The sequence below is a fragment of the Clinocottus analis genome, unplaced genomic scaffold, assembly GCF_023055335.1.
Source record: "Clinocottus analis isolate CAN_PGR_092001 unplaced genomic scaffold, fCliAna1.0.p SCAF_10, whole genome shotgun sequence".
Taxonomy (NCBI): Eukaryota; Metazoa; Chordata; class Actinopteri; order Perciformes; family Cottidae; genus Clinocottus; species Clinocottus analis.
In genome coordinates, this window is record NW_027175821.1 from 8,303,621 (window position 1) to 8,326,120 (window position 22,500).

The following is a 22,500-nucleotide window of genomic DNA, read 5'->3' on the forward strand; positions in this document are numbered from 1 at the left end:
GTTTTGGTTGAATTATTTAGGAATTGATGTTTTGCTCAGTGCTGTTATAAGCCTCTAATTTGCAGTAGGAAGCCATCTGCTGCAGAACATGCACCCTTCCGATGAAAACAGACAAGTCTCTGAGAGGCATGACTGCGTTTATTTACCCAGACTCAGAGACCCTGCTCAGGGATTGCATATGATAGTCAGACTCACAGACAGAAAAGAAAAACAACTCGAGCCCACTTACTAGCCTTAACACATAAAGACGTATGAGGGCCTGTTTGCATTTCAGAGCCACCCAGGTGCCTTTTGTGAAGCTGTAGTGTGCTTGATGCTGAGTTGAAGAGGTGTCATATTTGGAGGTACTTAAGCATGCACTGTTTTGTTGTCTGTTCAAAGCCATGTACTTCAAACAAGCATGGCTTATTAAGTAGAGCTAAAGTTGCCAGGACACCTGTAGATTATTGTCGAAGTGATACGTCAAAAATCTCTTTTGTGTGCCACAAATAATTTCAAAGATGCTTGCAAGTTGTGCTGCTCTTACATCTGGTGTGTTTTGAACAGGTACACAGCTGACACACATGCATAAGACTCCCACATCTTAGCCTAGAAATGGAGAGCAAATCTGTGACAACTTGATCATCTTTTATGTCTTTATGTGCAAAGCTGAGCATGTGTGGTTTCAGGTTGGTCTGTGTGTATTTCATTGACAGCCGGAGGAGATCATTGAATTGAGGCAAACTGCAACAATTTGTCCAGTTTTGTCGTACTTACATTTTCTCACTGATGTTTGTTTAGAAAATATGCCAAGCACGTCTCCTGAACACCGTGTCTGTGTTGTAATGCTGCAATCTACCTGAAATGTACCCGTTAGGAGGCTGGAAATCAAGCAGTTTAAATATAACCTACTTATCCCAAAAGGCTCAACAGGTGTGGAGTGCTCAGCTCACAGCAGGAGAAAGCACCTGACGACTGTATCAGTGTTCCCTATTGGCAAGATAAAAATGAAAAAAACTTCCCAGTGTGGCAAAGCAAGATTCTGAACATTAGATCAATGGAGCATATTTAAAAGACATTAGAGAGCAGCCCTCCTGTCATATCTCTGTGATAAAGTACAGAAATCTAGCCTTCCAGCATACAGTACCGTGTCTCGATGCAGGCGATTCTCTAGAGTATTTCCTCCCGTGCGACATCTCCATGTGGGAATGAAGCACAGAGGATGTCAAGCGGTGCTCAGGGTCATCCTTCCCAACACTGGTCTCTTCCCAGCGGTCCGAGAGATGTCAAGGGGTGAGGGCAGAGGAGAACAGATAGCTACCGGCCCCGAAGCCCCTCATTCACTCTCTAACTCGCTCACATTAAAGAGATCTCTAATCACTGCGGGGACTTGGCCAATGATGTGCTTATCAAACGGCATATTTCAAAAAGGCATCTTAAAAGGCCCGAGGGCGAAGAGGCAATAAGAGCACATTTGTATGTGGATGAAAGGGAAAAGTGTAGACAGACCTTGCATCAGAATACAGATGGGGGGGAGATCATTAGCATCTCCAGCAAAATATGCGCTACCACAGAGAGCAAGGTAGAGACAGACAGGGGGAGAGAGGGAAAGAAGTGGCAGTGGGGTGGGGTTCGAGGGCTGCGGGAGAAAGAACGGTTCTTTTCGCCATTCGTCCTTTTTTGTTTTACACAGTTCCCAAAAAGAATAAGAGAACAAATACATTTTTGAACAAAGGCAGGGCTCTTGAAGTTGAAGCCTGTTGGGAGCGTGAGGTGGCTCCGTTGTGGGTTACAACAGAGTGAAGCCACAACGCAACTGCACTCCTAACTCCTCTTGCGCTCCTCTCTCACCTCCCTTAACAGAACAGGCTCAGCGCGTGAGCTTTGATATGCGAGGAAGAGCCTTGAATCAGAGCAAGATATGAAGGGCTACACAATTCCCTCGTACTTTGAGGGATATTGGTCGTCTGTCTTTCTAACGTTTCGGTTATGGACTGTGACACGCTGGTTGAAATATTATCTATTCACACGAGGAAGGGCATGGAGAAGCGCAGTCTGTGATTTTTTTTTTAACTTTTAGTAAAAGAGATTCCTAAAAGTATGTCAGTATGAGAAAGTTTTGAAGCAAAAGCTGCTGAATGACTCTTGAGTTTAAGCCAGCGACCAAAATAATGTAGTAAACAATGACAGGAAATGATGGATTTCAGGACTTTAAGCCACACTAGGAGGCTTGTGATTCACCCTGAAAAGATGTGCGTGAGGAGCCTCACATTTTAAAGATGATTTAAAGATGATTTACTCTGAGGTCTACAGAAGTGTTGATTTGTGATTCCTTGTTGTATATCCTTTTGTATTTAATTTATTTGTCAAACTGTAGCAGTAATGCAGGTTTCATCCAGGGAAATGTAACCTTTGATTGCTATGTTGCTGCCTTTCATTGTATCATCTGTATTTATACGTACTCAAGCAGACATACATACACATACGCAGACTCACACCTGCAAACTGTGTCAGCAGATGAGAGGGTGGCGTCCTGGTCGATCTGTTTCATGGGGACGCTAAGCTTTAACCAAAAGAACACAGAGCAGAAACGCGGCTGCCAACATGGCAAATTTCACAAAATTACACACTTACACATCACCGCAGCAGCATGAGGACACAGCGGGAAACAACTGCATTAGTCACAGTCTATACACGGTCACAATGTATATGGCACACAAATGCATGCATACATGTGCGCGCACACACACACACACGTGCGCACACGCACACACACACACACACACACACATGCACATGCACACACACACACACACTCTCACACACACACACACACACACACACACACACATGCACATGCACACAAACACACACACACACACACCTCATCAGACCCAATTTAGAAAGTCAATTTGGGATCAGGAGACCAATTATCTTAATTATTTTCCTTTTCCCTCTATCACTCTCTTCTACTTGTTTCCCCGCTTTCTATTTTAGCTGTGTTTGCATTTGTGAGTATTTTAGTTAGAGCATTTCACAACACAAAATTACTCCAAATCACAGAGACAAAAACTTAGGGTTCTTGTCTACATAGGCTAAAAAAAAAACAAGCTGTTTTATTTTCATAACCAAACATGTTGCAATAATTTCTTGCCTAGGGAACAGTGGCAGATGAATAATGACGGGGCGAAGAGGCTGTTATTATATACTTGAAAAACCAAAAGAAACAACGGTTAAACCTTCAGGGCCAGTCTGTTCAGCTCCACTCCAGCAACAATTCAGCCCAACCTATGCGAATATTGCCCAATTGTGTGCTACAGCTCATTCGCTACGGGGTGACAGCCTCTCGCCGAGCACATTTTGCAGAAAATAAGGTAATTATCATGTGATAGATTTCACCTGCACTGAAAATAACCCTGTACATGTCTAAGCATAGTCGGTTTAAAATATCCCACTCCAAAAAATAATTATTCTCTAACAGCATGCAGAAGAGAATTATTATTATTATTTTTTTGCCGAAAGATCATATTTCTGCAACACTACTTAACAGTAAGGGCCAGTGTGTATCATAAAATCTAAAATAAAATAGAAACTTAGATAAGCTTAATATCTTCTCGAGCATGTTTGATGTAGATAAGAATTCTTCATCTCCAGTGTTTATATGCATGGGAGTCATGCGCTAGTGTTATCATTAATAAAAGGTTCAATTGGAGAACAGCGATTGAAACACAAAGTTTCCATAAGATGAGGCTGTGCAGATTTTCCTGAAATGAAAGGGATGTGACGTTGTGCTATAATCTACATTTCTAATCTGCATGCAATTAACATATAAGATGATGGAGTGTGTGATGTTACTGTATGAGGATGTACATGATGAAATGAAGCGTAGGATGTAATGTAATGACGCTGATGAAATGTTTGGAAGCATCGAAGATCAGAAGTCGGACAATAAAGTGTGAGAACAAATGTACATATATATTCATATTTTTATTTATATTTCATTTCTGGGAGGATATCTTGTACACCAAATATCCCGTTGGCAGTTAAGCGCATTCAATGTGTTTAGAAGCCAGAAACAGTCACTTGTTTTAACAAACACAAATACAAAATTAAGATAACCACAAAATAATGAACTGCATGTATATAACATACAAAAGAATCCCATGCCTACTCAGTAGGTAACTTCAACATTCCAGCTCTTGAAGATGTGGATATTTACACTTAAGTTTTACAAAAATATACTTTATAGTTTTTCTCCTTTTTTGCTTACATTCTAATGAAATGAAGCGGTGCCCTCATAGCTCGTCCCTTTTCCTCCCTCTGAGTATGACTTACATTCTGTAACAAAAATATTCCCTCAACCCTTAAGGCGAGATGCAGTGCATCCTCTCTCGCACACAGCCGAGTCACAACATCAGCAAGGCTTCACAAAAAGGCACCAAATAACGGGAGCGTTTTTCTTGTTTAGTTTTTTTTTGTTTTTATCAATGTTTTTTTTTCTTTTCTCTATTTTTCCATACAACCGAGCAATATGTCACATGTGAGAAAGAGAGAAAGACATCGTACCAGTGGATGATATTTACAAACAGAAACTAACATCACTCTTACTCATGCTTGAATACTTAAGTGCTTTTTTTCAAACAATGTCAAAACGTATCACAGCATCATCACTACATAATAGAGAAAATATGTAGAAAATATGGCCCTGCTCACTTCAAATAATACAATGCAAATATGCAAATAATTGTTCACATCAATGGTACCAAAGAATGATAAAAACAAAACATGGCACATGTACAATATACATATATGGTAGCTTATGTATATCATTCAATGTCTTTTGTAGCCTACTGTATGGAGTGCCTTCAAGGGCAAACGTGCCTCAGAACCACAACCGCTGGCAATCTGTGTCTGTGTACCTAATAGTAGAGACCCGTCAGAGCTGGTTTCTGCGCTCTATCTGTTGAGTCCCTTACGCATTTGAAGAGCTGCATTTGTTTTACAGAGACATAAAGAAATCCCTTTTCATCTTCAATTGTCTTTGCCCAGTCCTTGACATGTATCTTTTTCTCTCTTTCAGGTAAATCTTGAGATTCACCGAACACTGCACAGCGAGCAGACAAAAAAAGTGCTTTTTGGAGGAGAAAACAAAGTCTTTTGATGCTGATTTCTTTCCCCTCAAAGAACCTTAAGGAAGGAGTGGAGCGGAGAGACTATAAAAAGTTTTTCTCTTTCTTAGCAGATCTCAATTGTCCTTGGGGAGAGAGTGGTCTGCATGTCTGATAGCGGGGTGGGGACGGGAGAGCTGTAGATGTGTGAAGCGACTGAGGAGGGGAAGGAGGAGGCCAGCTGGGACTGAAAGCTGCTGGACATGGACACTGATGGGTAGGTGGTGGCGATGGAAGGAGATGGATAGGAAGTGTGGACTGGAGAGGAGTAGCAGGAGGTGACGGGAGAGGGGTAGGAGGACACTGGAGAGGGGTAGGAGGTGATGGGAGAAGGGTAGCTGGAGGCAGGCGAAGCAGCTGATACCGGCGCTGCTGTCACCACCACTGCTCCTGCCTTCTCGGCTTTCTTGTCCTTTTGCCGCAGGTGGATCTTTGTGTGCCTCTTCCTCTCGTCACTGCGGGCAAACTTGCGTCCGCAGATCTCGCAGGCGAAGGGCTTTTCACCGGTGTGAGTGCGGATGTGTGTTGTCAGGTGATCGCTGCGGCTGAAGTTGCGCATGCAGATGCGGCACTGGAAGGGTTTCTGGCCCGTGTGGATACGGATGTGACGAGTCAGCTCATCAGAACGGGAGAAGCGGCGATCGCAGGTCTCTACGGGGCAGGCATAGGGCCTCTCATGAGGAGGTGTCTTGCTCGGCCGGGTGGGGTACTTGCGCATGCGGCTGGGCTTGATCAGCTGAGACTGGTAGACACTCTTTAAGTCCTGGGAACCAGTCTGGGTGGCAAAGGCCTTGATGGTGGACAGAGGAGTGAGGGACGGCTGGCTTGTCTGACTCTGGAAGGGCTTTTGGTCAGGGGGCACCAGGCAGATCTCTCCCTGCTGCTGAGGGAAGAGGTAGTCAGGAATCATGGTTACAGGAAAGTTAGTGTTGCAGGTCTTCCCATTGGGATACGCCGGAGGAGGGTACTGCACTGCTCCAGTCGAGCTGGAAAAAACCTGGCCCTGGTCCGGGAAGATGTCAGAGTTGGGGCTGGAGTAGGTTGGGGCGGCTGAATAGATGGGGTTGGGCTCGTTGTGGTGAATGGAGGAACTGAGACTCTGAGATGAGGAGGAGGTAGAAGAGGAGGAAGTGGAGGACGGGATTGATAAAGAGGAGGACGAGGTGGTCTGCGAGGCAGCAGAGGAAGAGCTGGGGGCAATATTGCCCATCAGACCAGTGAACAGGCCCAGGATGGGCTCCGCCCAGAGGCTGTTGCTGCAGGTGGTGGCGGGCTCCAGGGTGAAGCGTCCTGTGTAAGAGATGGGGGGCAGCCTCTGGGTGGGGTAGGTCTGCTCTCCCACTGACTTCTCACAGTTGAAGGGAATATCAGGTAACGTATCTACAGGGAGCACAGAGAAAGAGGAGACATTAATCAAACTGCCAATATCCAGAGGGAGGGAAAGGGGTGATCCTGCCAGAGCGGTGGACAGTGTGTCACCCCTCTCTTCCGTCAGGTGCCCACACAGAGAATCCCCCTACAACTAAACTATTTCCCTATAAACTGTAAAACTGACTCTTTCACACCTCAACATGAGCTGCTGTGCAAGCTTTCTGTACTCACATAATTTCCCTCATGCTCACACTCTCTTTCTTCTTGCCTTGCACACACACACACAGACACACACACACATTCTTGAAGCCCATCACAGAGCCCGAGGCAATTGATTACCGAAACTGCAGTTCAGCTGGTTTTAGGAATGCAATTTGAATTGAGCTGTAGGAGTGTCTAGAGGCATGCGGTGACTGAAGAGTGTTTGAGTCCTCCAAGAGTCGACATGGATTTAGAGCTATCAATGAATGTATATTAAGTCAGGTGTATTTGTAATTTCCCTGTCTCTGTTCATTTGGGAATTTGTATTGTATGCATGTATTGTTCGGTCAGCTTATATCCAAATTCATAAAATTTCTCACCACACGCTATCATGAAACAAATTAATATAAACTTGTCAGCAAAAATGGTATGTCAGCTGTGTGAATTAATAGTACACAGCAAAACATAAATCATTTTCAAGTCATCTTTACTCCTTTCCTGGTTTAGTGTAGCTCAGCAGAGGTGCTGCAATCTTCAAATATGTTTGACATGCAGCAGAGAACCAGAGGCAAAAGAGACAAATCTCCAGATCTTACCTCCAGCAAGGTGGTCGTACTGGTCTCCTGGATCCCCAGAGCCAAAGCCAGCGCCTTCGGGTGCCGAGGCTGTGAGGAAGGGGGTCCCTGCGGAGCTCAGCATCATCACCTCCTCCAGCTTGGGGTAGTTATCCATGGGGGAGTGAGGGAAGCTCAGAGGCTCTGAGATATGCAGGGCTGGGAGGATCATCTCGGTCTTGGCTGCAGCCATCCTCTGCTGGTGCTGGAGCTGCGCTGGGGGCGGCTGATAAGTTCAGGGAGGCTGGAAGCACACTGGCAGAGCGATGCCTCGCAGGTGGAGGTAATCACTTTGTCCAGCTCAGGGAGCGCTGCACACTTCTGCTGATGTCGAAGAAGATGTTGTTTTCTGTCTGGCTCCGCGACTCTTGTTCTCCAGTTGTCCTGTTGTTTTCCTTTTTCTCTCAGAGATGAGTTAAGATCCACAAACTTGTCTTTTCAAAAAAAATCAAAAGTGTCCTTTATACTCATTCCCTAAGATCCATCGAAATTATTCAACAGATCAATTGTGATTTTTAATCGAATTATTAAATGATTGATCCAGTTAGGTTTTGACCCTCTTGGATGGATGTTGTTTTGAATTGACTTTGTACTTTTATTGTGATATTTCGCAGTAAGGGAGTTCTATGTGTTTGTCTATCTATCTCTGCTCTAACAGTTGCTCGTGTGGGCTCTCAGGGCTCTCTCTGAGCTGAGAGGTTTCCCCGCTCGTTATATACCCTCTTGCTGTGACGTAGATGTCCATATTTGGAGTGGAGGAAGCCCATATTTAGGCACTGCAGCTGAGGACACATGACGCTGGCCTGGGGGAAAGCAGAGAGGAGAGACTTTATATTAAGCTCTTGCAGTAAATTGCGAAGACAACGCCGCTCTTCCTTTGGCCAGAATCAATGTATCTTCATAGCTGAACAGCTCCGCGAGACAGCAGCATAATTCTTGCTCTCTCCCGGTCGCCCCATAGATTTGATTTGGATTTCCCATCTGTGCAGCAGGCTGCGCTGCAGCCGGAAAGCCCGGCTCCGCCGTGCCTTATAAGGTCGTGACTACATAAGGACCTATTCCGGTGGGTTTCCATTTCCCTGTCCTTATTTGGAACTTCCTGAGGCAGGCTGCGCTGATCGCTGCTTGGCAGTGAACGAGAGGCTGGAGTGCAAATCATGTCCAGCGCTCATAATAACTAATGTCAGCAGCAGAATCCAGCTCGGCTGTTTTAAAGCGCGGCTTCGGCTTTATGGCTTAAATGAGGAAGACTTCTTTGCAGCAGACGAACTGTTAGACTACGTTGATTTGCTTGATGTTTGGAAGTTGAAGGCGTGTTGGTGCGCTAAAGAAAAACAAAACGTGTTTAACCACAAATGCAACAATTATGTTATGCCACACAAGAAAGCGAGCAGAAATAATGTACACGTAAATTAAAAAGTTACTTTACGGGTTGTCTGTTTTTAGGCGGGAACATATTTTCACTCGATATTGCTGCATTCCCGTGCAATAGGTCTTATTGATCGTGAATAATTAACCGACATGTTAAGTTGACTTTGTCATTTGATAAGCGAGCGTATCTCTAAGGCTATATGAGCTTTATGGACACAAGACTCTGCAAACTCTCCTGCTGGTATGGCAAACTTCCTCTAAATTAACTTTCCACCTCTCTCGGCTGTGTCATTGATTAATGGGAGCAGATCGCCGCGGATGCTGACGAGGTGCGGGGCGATCTGTCTAATTGAGGGGTGTCCCCGGTTCAATATTCGGGGAATCTCTCTGCCACTCAGCGGCCTAATGGGCCGAATTAACAACGCTGCGCACAGCTGCCAGGGCGCCTGCGGGATACCGATGTCCCCCCTCGGCTGCTCCCGCTTCGGCTGGCGCGCCAGCACTCCTCCGTGGATGCTGACGGGAAATCAATGTGTTTCCCTTTGCTGCTGACTGGATCTATACGCGAGCAACCTCATTGGGAAACATCGCGGGCCGGAGACACTTTGAGGTGGCCAAAGAGAGAGAGAGAGAGGGTGAGAGAGAGAGAGAGAGAGAGGGTGAGAGAGAGAGAGAGAGAGAGAGAGAGAGAGAGAGAGAGAGAGAGAGAGAGAGAGAGAGAGAGAGAGAGAGAGAGAGAGAGAGAGAGATGCCGTTGGAGAGGGAAGTGCAGCGCAGGTGAGGCTCTCGTTCTTATCACTTGATTTAGATTTTAAAAAGTGATTGCATTGTCCTTAAACCGTTCAACTGCTCTTCATCCACAGGGGCTGGTGTCACAATAATCTCAGTCAGGCTCATCCGGGAAAGAATAACGTTGCACTGGATGGATGGATGGATAAAGAAAAGATGATCCAGGTACACAAACCACTGAAGGTTTTTGGTCTTTACTGGATTGTATTCTCTCCCAGGCGTTTCCCATTCAGCCTCTGGCAAATCTCTCTGTTTACCCCCATTAGACTGATAGCAAAATTCTGTCATTTATTATGGATGATGTGGAGCAGAGGCTCCTTCACAAAATCCAAATAAGCCTGAAGTAGAGGGCGCAGCTGGAGAATGTGTAATGTTGTTTATTCATACAGTGAGATACATATAAGCACTCAAATCAAATCACTTTTGAAGGAATGTGGCACTGTGAAGCACTGTTGTATTTTAGAAGGACAATGGTGCTCCCTGTGCACTGGCTCCAAAACCTGAGTTTACACTTTGTTTTTCAGCAAAGAGAGATGTCAGTGTGTCTCCAGGCCAGGTCAAATGAAGACCAGCAGCTCCAGACATGATCATGGTGAGTTTCACCAAGAGACTCAACGGATGCCGAATCTAAACTTTTGTCTGCATCCACCGCTGCTTTTAACGCATCAGTTGTACCAAGGTTGATACATCCGTGGCAAAGCGAAAAAAGAAAAAAGAAAGAGCAGAGAGAGCAGATGAGAAACTCATCATCTGATGACAATGTAATAAAATCAGGTTAGGGAAAACTGTCGGAAAAGTAATAAAGTAATAAAGATGATAAACACTTCACAGTGGCTGTTTGGGCCTCCCTTCACTCTGATGCATAGAGGGGGTGGAAGCAGATGCTGTAAGGGCAGGGGAAGGAGAATTAGTCTGTGTTTGTGTGTGTGTGTGTGTGTGTGTGTGTGTGTGTGTGTGTGTGTGCGCGCGTGCGTGTGTGTGCGTGCGCGTGTGTGTTTGAGTCAGCCGGTTCATTCTCCTCAGTGTGTTCCCCGTTGCTGCCCACACAAACCAGCCAGAGGAGTCCTCGCCTGATAAAACTCCAACGCTCTGCCAGCCGGCGAGAAAGAGAGGTTCTCCCTTTACCTACGCAGCCGCCACACCCCTGTTCACACAACCAACAAAGGCACTATTTAATCATGCCTCATTCTGCACGGAGAAAAAGATGCGGAAGTAGATAGAGGAAGCTTAAAAAAGAGAGAGGAGGTGGACGAGAGGAGAGGAATTGGAACGTAAAAGACAGGAGGGAGGGGGAGAGAGAAAATAGAGATGTATAGATATTGAGGAGATGGAGGTTGCGAAAAAGAGATGGAGAAGGTGGGAAGGAAGAGTGAGGGCGATAGAAACATAGAAAACAGACAGACCGAGAGAGAATCCTCACACCTACATACTGTACGTGGGAGCAAATACCAAGCTTTGTGCTGGCATTCGTCAGCAGCCAATGCCAGGCAGTGTGTCAGGGAGACAGGACAGAAAGACAGACACGCCTGCTCATCCGTCACCCACACCGACGAGTGGTGCAATCCCTCCCCATGAGCTTACAGGTGTGTTCAGCCATGTGCTCTTATGATGGGCGGGAACGAGATTAGAGCGTGGACAATGACAGTTACCAAACCTTGCATGTTGCATAATGTAGCGAGAGGGGGTGGGGAGGAGGGGATAATGTGATGACAGAGAGAGAGAAGGAGAGAGGGCCTGGTTATTTTGGTGCTATCTTATATTTTGCTGAGTGGGTTGGGGAACGAGTGGTGGATTTCAAGATGATAAAAATTGAAATGTTGGGGCCTAGAACACACGGCGAGAGTTGTTAATTAAATAGGATGGAGCGGAGGGCTGATCGTCTTGGGCATAGTGACATGCTGAATATTAGCCCATAGCCTGAGAGTGATGGGTAGAGGAGCAGAGAACAGATAGGAGGCTATTTGATAAATGTCATCTTTCTCCTCGCTTTTTAAGTGACGCCAGCAGGAATGTGCAGCCTGACCTTTTACACGCAGAGTGAGATGCGCCAGAGAAAAGACAAACTGGCGTTAGAGGCATAAAAATCTGTCGGCAGTAGGACACCGTGTAAAGGGGTCGGTGAAAATCTTTGGACTAATTGACACACATGAAAATCTAAATGGATCTAATGGGATTCTGGAAACCGTCGCCGATGAAGACATCCATTACTGCCTGCCTGTTTAAAATACTTGACATGTCAACTCAGCACTCGTCGTAAACGTTGGCTCACTTACTGAAATGTAAGACAGCCCTGTACAATACAATGCAGAATATTACAGCACACCACCTGTTGCTGAAGCAGCCAGACAGTTTTCTTCTCTGTTCAGAGGAGTCCAGGAATGCTGCTTTGGAATGCTGGCCTTGTGTTAGCGGCGTAGCTATGATTACGTAGGAAAGATCACAAGCTTTTTTACTGTGGGAGCTGACCTACTAAAGCTTAAAGGCCCCGGTGACGACGTTTGAAAAACAATCGGCTCGCATTTCACAGTCACTGCAGGCGTCCTTCCCTGTCATATTAGCCCCAAGGCGATGGAGCAGGATAGGTGTTAGCGTATCACACAGAAACAGAGCCCGGCATCGAACAGCCGCTCTTTCTGCTTATCTACCTGTTGTCGCCTCCTGTAGGTGGTAGGTGGCAGAGAGACAATTGCCGAACACGGCACAAAGCCCCCGTCCCCTCCTCCTCCTCGTCCCCAAGGATGTGTGACTCACTGGGCCCCCGGCCTGTGTGTTTGATGCCTGTGACAAAAGATCCGACCTCTGACCTTTCAGCTCCTGATGAGTCACCGGTAGCGCGCTGAAAGACGGGGCTTCCCCACACCATGTAGCCGTCACAGTACAGCAATGGATAACATTTAAAGGTTGCCAGGTTTCTGTGTTTGTCTGACCCAAATATGTTGATAGAAGTGAGAATTGTGGGTGTGCATCTTTATTGTTTATTTCATTTTTGGTATATTTATTCATTTTACCGACCAAGAGAAATAGCTGAAAGTCCCCCATTGTTTCGTTATTAATTGTGAGAGGAGATTTGGGTCATTGACTCAGTCAGGTACTTTTATTTTTCTAAATTATTTTCATGTTATGCCACTTTACACTTGTACTCTGCTTATACTCCATTTCAGAGATAATTATTATACTTTTTATTTTACTATCGCACAGCTGCAGTCACTCCTTAATTTTCAGATAAAGATTTGATATGATAAGGATTAACGTTACAGCACTTTGTTTTTGTTCATCCTGCCCCATTAATCATCCCATAACCCCTCAGATTTATCTTGTGTCACGTTTGAGGGGCCTGACCCTGAGGTCAGGAACCACCTAACTCAACGAAAATAGTATATAAAGTTGTCAAAACTAATGCCACTCCTACCATCTACAGGACTTAAATGTTGTTTTTCAATCTAATAATCAAATTTAAGAGGCAGAAGCCGTACTTTTTTTTAAATTTTCAATATAAGGCTTTAACTTATAAAGGAGTGCTTTTACATTGTATATTTGGTACGTATACTTAAGTCATCAGCTGTCTGTCACTTTGTGGAGAAAAAAAATTATGCTCAGCCTCAACCAGATTCATCTTAAGTTTTATTAAAGATGCCTGGATGTTGCACCTGGTTGCACCGTGACAAAGCTCTTTATTGACGGATTGACTGAGCTGACGAAAACCAACCGCTCTCCACACTGCTGACGTCTTCATGTGGACGGAGAGACAGACAGGACGAGACAGGGAGCGAGGGAGGCAGAAAGATGTGGCCTCAGCGTCCAGACTGAGCAGCAACTGGTTTGTTGTCTTAAGCGAACACGTTTGGGTGTGACTCATGTGCATACGAACTCGGAGCAGACAGAAAACACCCAAACTCACAGACCTGTTTTTATTCTACTACAGTCTTCAGATTTTTGTTGGGAATTAAAATGTAGCTTTAGTCCACAGTCACGTGGCTCTCTGGCAATCCACATCTGTTTATGTGGAAGATGTGCATCGTGGGTTTATTATTGCATCAGACAGTCACGGCATCACCCTTTCTCAGTCCGTGGCCCTTGACGTGCTTTTTGAGAATGTCGAGAAAGGGCAGATAGTTTGTTTTTTATATTTTCCTCTCTGAACCCAGAGCTATGAACACAAAGCCTGAGCTACTGAAAATTTGGTAAACCTACCCTGGAGTCACCCTGTCCCTCAAAGGATGACCTCTCTAAACCTGGTGTTATACAAACAGGCAAGGCATACACGCATACACATTCACACACACACGCCTTTAAGTTGTTCTCCAGAGTTTATTTGAGTTTTGAGTCAAATCAGAACTTGCCAAGACAAATAGTCTTCTCGGGTCCTGTGGCTAAAGCCTTTCCCAATAACTTGCTGTGAAGTGAAAATGACAGGCGTTGAGAGGTACATCTGCTCAGGTGAGAGTTATTTGTTTTGTAGTGTCGGAAAGAAGGTAAAGTGAAAGAGTAGAGAGGGTGAGAGGCAGAGAGATAAATGGGTAAGGAGAGATACAGAGGCAGAGGAAGTGATGGAAAGATAGAGCCACAAAGTGACAGGGAGTGAAAGAGAAAGTGACTGTCGCTGGGTTGTTGACAGGTGGGCCTCAGGGCAGGTACGACAGGTTGATTCAGGTAAGCCCCTCTCCCTACCCATCCTCCCCCTTCCCTCCCCCACCCTCCAACCCTCCCCTCTACCCCAGCTGGAGACTGCAGACGTGGGATAGCCTACAGGGCTAAAGAGACAGGTCTCCATCAGAAAGCCCCACAACTCTTTACAATTGTACAATAATCATTTAACTCTGAGTGCCATACGTCAACAGAGATGATGGCTGACGAGGCAGACAGACAAACAACAGTAACGGCAACACCCTTTACATGCTTCCAAGGAAAAAAAAAAAGAGGAAAAAAACCTAAGAATGGGAGGAGGATGGAATGAATAAATGAATAACTGTCAGAAGCATTTGGCTTATGGGACAATGGTTTTTTAAAGAGTTGAGGCTCGGGGGCCAAATGTCACTTTGGGTCAGTTGGACTGAAGATTCAACAACATATTTTGTAAAGTTAAACTCTGCACCAGCACGACAAATACGCATCTTCGTTGATGAGTAATTATAAGTAATCTAATTTGAGCTAATGCTTTAAATTTACATTATCTATTACACATTACTGGGGTCAGAGTTGTCTCTCTTTCTCGCTCTTCATGGACTGAGAAACGACGAAGACTGCACGGCACAACTAGATTAAGGGTTCTATATTCATACATAATGCAGGCGTTTACCTTAATGGGAGAAACGTGACTGAAGAGCAGTGTTTACATTAAAGTAGGGTGAGAGTTCAGCTGAGCTGAGGGAATATTTTTCTGCCTACGCTGGCGGCAGACAGTGTAATGAATTTCTATAAAGCGCACTGCAAATAAAAATAAAGACACACAAAGGAGATTGCATGTTGATGGTTGTCGGCTGATGCTGACAAGGAGAAATGGGTGAGGACGGTGTTGAGACTTGCAGAAGTGTACAGTTTGTGAAATACTTCGAGTAGCTTCAGTCTATCTCAAGTTTTCAAGTAAGGATTTAGCAGCCAGTCGAGATTATGAAACAATAATCTCAGTTAAATCCCAGGATTTTAACCCATGTATGAGGGAGAGTCAGCAAACAGGAAGTGGAAAGCTTTTACATTGTCTTCATCACCCACTTTTCAACAAGAACACGCACACACAAGTTGCACCATACACACACACACACACACACACCAAGGTCCTCCGTTATTTGTGTTTGTTTTGCTATTCAAATACAGTATGCACGTGGCGTATCGAACACAAACACACACGCGCGCGCGCGCGAGATAACGTCCGAGGGCCGACGCGATTACATGTATCCACAAGTGTGCTGACGGCACACAGCCAGCATATAGCCTGACATTCTCTTGGCCGCAATACACCACACAATTAAAATAAATCTCCTCCGAAGGCCACATGGTGCTGCTTTTTCTAACGGCCAAACAGGGGAACAACTCCATAGCAACACTAGAGAAATGTTTACGCGTGAGAATATTTGGATATGCACTGTTGGAAACATAAACATGCTCAGTGTCATAATTTAGTTAGGAACAGGATTTCTCTCCGTATTGACTCAAAGAGTCAAAGAGAGAATGTAGCGTGAGTTGGAAAGTCGTGAACTTCCATTTTTCTCGCAGTGGGGTTTGTGACAGTGTGTGTTCTCATTACGAGCACACAGACAGCTCTCCGTGGGTCTCACTCTCCCCATCTATCTCTGCAACCCCAGACAGCTTTAGCAGTTCAAACTCTCGCACTGCGGCATTGTCACACACCAAACTGGTTGCCATGGAGAAATAGTCCTCCTGGTCTCCAAGGTACCCGAGTCTATTGTCTTTGGCTTCTTATTTTAGATGAAATCATGATTTGTTGGAAGAGATCTACTTGTTTTGTTTTTTTGCCGCTTCTCTTTGCTGCCTTTTCTTTCTTCTTCTTCTTCCTCCTCACGAGCATCAATGCAACGTTGCGTGATGTGTATTGTTTCATTCTTCTCCTTTCCAGGAGTTCGACTGTGCGCATGTGTGCGTCAAGCTCGCCTGATGTTTTGTAGCAATTAATTTCAGTGTGTCTGCATGTCAGCGCCCCAGGAGGGGGGCTGTATAAAAGTTTTCCCCATTGCCACAGCTCTCGCCAGGGCTTATAATTGCCTTCTATTACCAGGGCTGGGTGTCACAGCCTGTCTGTCACCAGGAGACTCTCAACTAGCGACAGATGACGAGGAAAGGAGTTGCAGTTTTCTAACTGCTGTTCTTTTTGGCAGAATAGATACTAAAGGAGGTAATAAAGGAGAGATATATATACAGTAAATTAGAATGTTGTCCTCCAGATATGTCGCCCTGCTTGATGTACAGTGCAAGAAGTTTGTGCACCTGTATTGCTGGAGAGGTTGATTTGGACGTTGATTTGGAGGGCATTGAGAACAATTCACTCACACAACAAGCTTACAGTGAGGCACATACTAAACTTCAAAGGAAATATTTTCAGAGACTGTGATGTGGCTTTAAAAAGCAGCTGTAAGGGCTTATAAACACTTACAATCAGCGAGCTCTAACCTTTGACCCCGTTTATTTGCATGTTTCGAACTGCACTCACAGCTGTCAGCAAGCTGCTACTTCTGTAGTTGCTGGCAGTGCGACTGAAAACCAAACAGGAAGTGACTTCACATCCGTTGCTCCGTGATATCACTGGGCTTAGTCGGAGAAAACGATAGAGTGAAAGGAAGAAAAGAGACCGAGGAGCGCGGCTGAGCAGCTGATGGGTGGAAAGAGGAAGCTGTTTGTGTTTCGTTCTCATTCAGCGGCTGTGGCTCAGACGCCCCAGACTCTGTGGTCTTGTTTAAGGCCAGCCAGACAAATAAACTGATCCAATTTAAGACACTTATCTACTTTATCAGAGAGGCTAAAAACACACTGTCTCTATCTCCTGCTTTACCCGCAGATGACCGTCTTGAATAAACACTTGTAAAGTTATTTTTGGAGACTTTATAATCGTACATATTTTCGGGCTAGACTCTGCTGACATCAGCAGTTGCTAGACATTTCCTCAGCTAAGTCTCATATCTGCCTCTTGTCCCTACTATTTGTGTAACTTCTAGTTTCCAGTTAATTCAGTTTCACCTTAATTTCAATAATTGGAATGAATAAAAGGCAAATAAATCAGAGAACATGTGCGTTTACATTTTACAGTCCTTTAATAAACTGTTTGTAGTCATGAAACTCAATCTTCTGTCAAACATCCGGTGACTTGCCAGTTCACACCAGTACGCACATTTCAGTTTTTTTGCATGCAAGGTGATGCAAAAGTGGAAGGAGAGGTTTCGGAAACTGTGACGCTGTGCTTTGTCAGCGCTGGGTGCAAGGCAGGGTGAGGTACTGTTGTATGCTTTTGAGGCCAAAGCGTGCGGCAGCTTGTTCCTCTGGCATGGAGGCTGAACTGGAGTGGGTGCAGGTAAACAGGCTAAAACATGTCCCTCTCAGTAATTATGCTGCCTTGTTGACATCTTTCACATTTGTACACCTACTTTTTCTCATTGTGTGACATCATACCATTTTAGACTTTTCTATGTTTGAGGTCTGACGGTTAGAGTATTCAAACTTCAGCATTTTAGAGTGAACAGCAACAATCAGACCTCTTGATCTAACCATGTGTAAGATAGATTTTTTATTAAGCTTAACAAAAAATCCAACCCCCTTCTTGGTACCAGAATCATGTTAGTTACTGTAAATCCCTTTGAATGGATTTTCTAAAAGAGTCTGCGCACCTTGACATATACACTTTGACCTGATGTGTTTCATCACCCGTTACCCAACATGTGTTGCTATGTGTTGATGATGGCATTCTGACTGGGCTTGGTCAGAGCCACAAATAGGCACAAATTGTTTTGAAAGCGGGCTTCATTTCTCATTTTTAGAAGGGAGAACTCGAGAAAATGAGTCAAACCAGATATGTTGAGATGCTGACGATGACTCCAGATCCATTTCACATAATGGTTTAATTTGGGAGATTGAGCCAACAGAGGTTAATGGAAAGATGGTCCAACAGCAGTTTAGAGGAAGGGCGGTTGTTTAAAACACTGCAAATGTCCAAAGGAGATGACCCACTGTGAGCAGGACAAATAAACCAGCCGTTGTGCTGCATGGGCTGTTGGGAAGAGCCAAACATGTCCACGCACACACGCATAAACCCATATCTCTCCTCGGTGAAAAAGCCAGCGGGGAGAAGGGAAGCGGGTGGGTGAGAAGGGAGAAGGAGGGGAGGACTGTGGGAGAGAGGCAAGAGGGAAAGGAGAGGAGGTCTGGAGCGAGGCCAGGGGAACTCCAGACTGCCGTTACCCAACATGCTCTCTCTCAACAGGGGCTGGGAGACTGACTGCTGCTGCTGTTGCTGCTGCTGGAGAGACCCGGAAAACAGGGAGGGGTGACACACACACACACACACACACGCACACACACACACGCACGCACACATGATTTTATGTACACCCTCACCCCTTGACACTCACACTGCCGTGGCTGTGTCGCCATAGAAACACGCTGACCCTGGCCTTAAAGTTGCACTCTGGAGTCTTCTGCCGAGCTCTGAGTAGTAGGGTGGACCAAATCTGCCTATTTATAGAAGGCCCTCTGCCTCATTTTCTACGAGTAACAAAAGAGCTTATCTGCTTCCTCCCAAAGCCCCGCCACTTCTACCTCACATCGGCCTATCTATAGACCCGCACTAGCAGAAGGACAGAGATGGTGCAAGTTAGGGATGGAGACACAGTGCTGGGAATAAATGAGAGGTAATGAGTGGGTGGGAAGAAGTAACAGAGAGAAAAAAACAAGAAAAAAAAGAAATACAAAGTAAGAGAACGGTGCTTTGCCGCCTCTGATTACGTGTTCGTCTATGACACGCCTGGGTATGTCATAGAAGTTAGAGTCATTCCTCTTAGGAACTTTAAAACTATACATACTGATGTTTTCCAGATTAATTTTGTTTTACAGCGGAGATCCTGAAGTCTGCAAAGATATCAGGTCTCTCTGGCGGAATTTGGGGGAAATGTGTGTAACATTTTGCACAACATACAATATGTAGCTCATCTTCCATTTGATAGATGGTTTGAATATTGTTGAGCTTAAAAAAAAGCTAAAACAAGCTGATACAGTATATACAATATATATGTGATGATGTCAGACAGTGTGGTATAAGAGTATTTGTCCTATCTTAAAGTAACTTAAGCGGGAACAAACGGGGAAGAGTGTAAGCGGTGAAAACAGATTCTCAAATTTGAAGCAATCAGCAAAAGTGTAGCATGTTTGCGTGCCTCTGTGTGTGTGTGTGTGTGTGTGTGTGTGTGTGTGTGTGTGTGTGTGTGTGTGTTTGTGGTTGAACTTACACCCACATGGACACAGACCAGACACTGGCCAATGTGACTCGGCAGTGCCCAGGATAATTGTCCCGCTATTGGCTTCTGATCCCAGCCAGACTGAGTTAGCGGAGCCAGTCACGGTGAGCAGTGCGTAACTTTAGCCAGAGTTAAACCCACCCTGGCTGCGGTCCAAAATCCACTGGCCTCTTTCTCAACCCTCCTCATCTCCACTGCACAGATACTGAGCATACACTGGCAGCTCAGAAAGGTTCAGTCGAGGCCTCACAATACAGTCGACACAAAGGCCGAGTGGAGAGAGGAGCTGCTCCAGATTAAGGGGCTGCTATTCATACTGCAGTGGCCTTTTACAAATATATTCAGACATGATTTGATTTGAAGGCGTTCAACAATGTAACACAGCTTTAGTCATGTCTGTGTGAGAATGATCTGCGGTCTTTTTAAAAATAAAAATCTCCCTGTATCTTGTTGGATATTATTTCTTTCAAATGTTTCATTTGCCGCTCCTTCTCTTTCATTTTTGCATTTTCCATTCAGGGCCTACTACTAATCTTAAGCTACTAATAGCAAAACAAATGTCCCCTTCCTTTTTTCTGTGGTATGAAAACCATGAACCATACATGGAATTAAAAATAGTCGATCGCATTCTATTCTTAGACCCACATGTGACAACTAAGTTTTGTTAATTTCAGTTCCTCATATTTGACTGACGATCACGAGGACTGACGTGAACGCTGTAACGATGTGATATTCATACAAACAGAAGTCTGCAGTTGTGTTTTCTTGAGCAGACCTTTAGCTCAAGCGAAGGACTAATCCGATAAGCTGATTGGTGACGATCACATTTGCGTCAAACCTATGTGCTGGCTCGCCGCCACATGTCGGTGTCGATCAGTCTATTTACTGACCAGACTTCATTCATGTGATCATCATGGGCAGTTAAGCTTTAGCCGCTATCTGTCTTTACTTTACTAGCTCCTCTCTAACCCCGAGGCTCGCTAATTGGCTTGGTCTGTTTCCTTTGTGGCAGACTGCGTCACACAGTAAACTTAGCCTCAGCCCAGACATAAGTATATTAACATGGTTAAGTATAAATAGCTCAGAGTAGTGAAATTAAACCTCTATGTATGTGGAAGTGAGTATTTTGGGTGCTTGTGATCTTGTTATTGGTGTTAAATTTAGTTCTGTGGTCCTCAGTGAGGAGTGGAAACAGTGACAAGGACCTGTTTTGCCACAACACACTTCCTGTGCACTGTGAGTAGTGAGAAAACCACAACCCAGTGACGCGACGTTTGGAAAAAACAGAAAGACAGCAACAGAGAGGCGTGGAAAATCTGCAATGAGGAAGTTGTGGCTTCATTTGAAAAAGGAAAATGTGTTAACTGAACTGTAATTGGATACTGTAAGTGAACGGTAAAGTTTCCTGTGTGTGGACTTTCCCCTCTCAGATAACATGATAGGCAGTAGTGATAAGGTGAGCTGCAGACTGCTGCTATTGTTGCTGTTTCTATTTTAATTAACTGTGAACTTATTACTGTGCTTTGTCGCACAAAATGTTCGACACCCAAATCCGTCCCAATGAGCGTGTGCACATATAAATTGTTTCTTCTTTTCTTTTTTTTTTTTAAATTCACAAGCTCCCGTGCCTTTCTAGCTGCTCTCACTTCCCGTGAGCTATTGTTTGCTGTGACCTACGCTGCGCATACGGTCTACAGAAGAACACAGAAAAGAGGACTTTGTCCTTTGTACTATAATCACAACTGTGCTGCAGCGTTTCCTGCTAAAGCTTTGAATTAAGAGACAGGTTTTTTTTTAAAGTAATTTGTTATATAAACTGCTTATTTATATGAATGAATTTATAAGACACCACTGAGTAAATCTTGCCTATAGTCTTATGTGATTATGATATTCATAACCACAATCATGAGCTGCTAGCGAGAGGGAGTGAGAAATGAGTTCATGTTAAAGATATTTTTGGTTCATTTGTGTCAGTTACCCCAAAAAGCATAAATGAAGATGCACTCATTTCTGCCTATTTGTGTGGGAGTTGGAACACTGTAACGTAACAGCGCCAGAGAGAGAGAGAGAGAGAGAGAGAGAGAGAGAGAGAGAGAGAGAGAGAGAGAGAGAGAGAGAGAGAGAGAGAGAGAGAGAGAGAGAGAGAGAGAGAGAGAGAGAGTGTGTGTGTGACATAGAGTGTTGGAAAGAGACAAATTTATAGTGTGAATTTTCTCTCTCTGAAACAACACTGAAAGTCATGAATCATCCCTGCTGCATAGACACAGGAAGTACCCATGGAACACAAACACACACACGCACACACATACACACTCACTCTCTCACACACACACACACACACACATTCATACATATATAGTGTGTAAACGCATAACAAATAGGCTCAGAAGGATCGACTGGAAGAGAAGGCTAGAAACACATAAACAGCCCATAAACTGTGTGATCTCAAGAGTATAATAAATTCATCAAGTTTGTTTCCAGGGATTCCTTATTATCGATCGCGAGTCTCAACAATGTAGAACCAGATTTTTCTTTTAAACCGGCACCAAATCTTGTCGATCAATAAACTTTGGTCGAGACCCCATCACAATATCCCAGCCTTGCTGCAGAAGACGAGGTTACCATGGTGACCCCGATACACTGGGGACATATGCAAGAAAGTGGAAGTCATAAAGAAATGTGTGTGTGTGTGTGTGTGTGTGTGTGTGTGTGTGTGTGTGTGTGTGTGTGTGTGTGTGTGTGTGTGTGTGTGTGTGTGCGCGCGTGTGTGTGTGTGTGCATGTGTGTGTGTGTGTGTGTGTGTGTGTGTGGCTTATGTTCAACAGCGACAGAGCCACCGCTCAGCCCTGACCCCCGGAGTCCTTCCTCTTTGTAAACCTTGTTTGGTTCTCTGCGACAGAGCAAAATAGTTGCTCATTATTCCTGTTGTATGAGCCTGGCCCTGGGGGTGGCAGCCATACTGAAAGAGTCCTCTCACTGACCAGACACACACTCACACACACACACACACACACACACACACACACACACACACACACACACACACACACACAC

General features: G+C 44.8%; 1 protein-coding gene and 1 long non-coding RNA gene across 2 annotated transcripts; one reads left to right on the top strand and one right to left on the bottom strand.

The window, feature by feature from the left end:
- Positions 1–3,958: 3,958 nt before the first annotated feature.
- Positions 3,959–8,006, bottom strand: egr1 (early growth response 1). The gene is made up of 2 exons (XM_068595398.1): positions 7,316–8,006; positions 3,959–6,527 (listed from the first exon to the last, which is right to left on the bottom strand). The coding sequence occupies exons 1-2, from the start codon at positions 7,524–7,526 to the stop codon at positions 5,215–5,217; spliced, it is 1,524 nt and encodes a 507-aa protein (XP_068451499.1). The 5' UTR covers positions 7,527–8,006; the 3' UTR covers positions 3,959–5,214.
- A 1,569-nt stretch (positions 8,007–9,575) lies between these two features.
- LOC137788434 (uncharacterized) lies at positions 9,576–18,490 on the top strand. Its single transcript, XR_011077738.1, has 3 exons — positions 9,576–9,658; positions 10,018–10,085; positions 18,417–18,490. It is a non-coding gene; the product is annotated as an uncharacterized lncRNA (long non-coding RNA).
- The last annotated feature ends 4,010 nt before the right edge of the window (positions 18,491–22,500 follow it).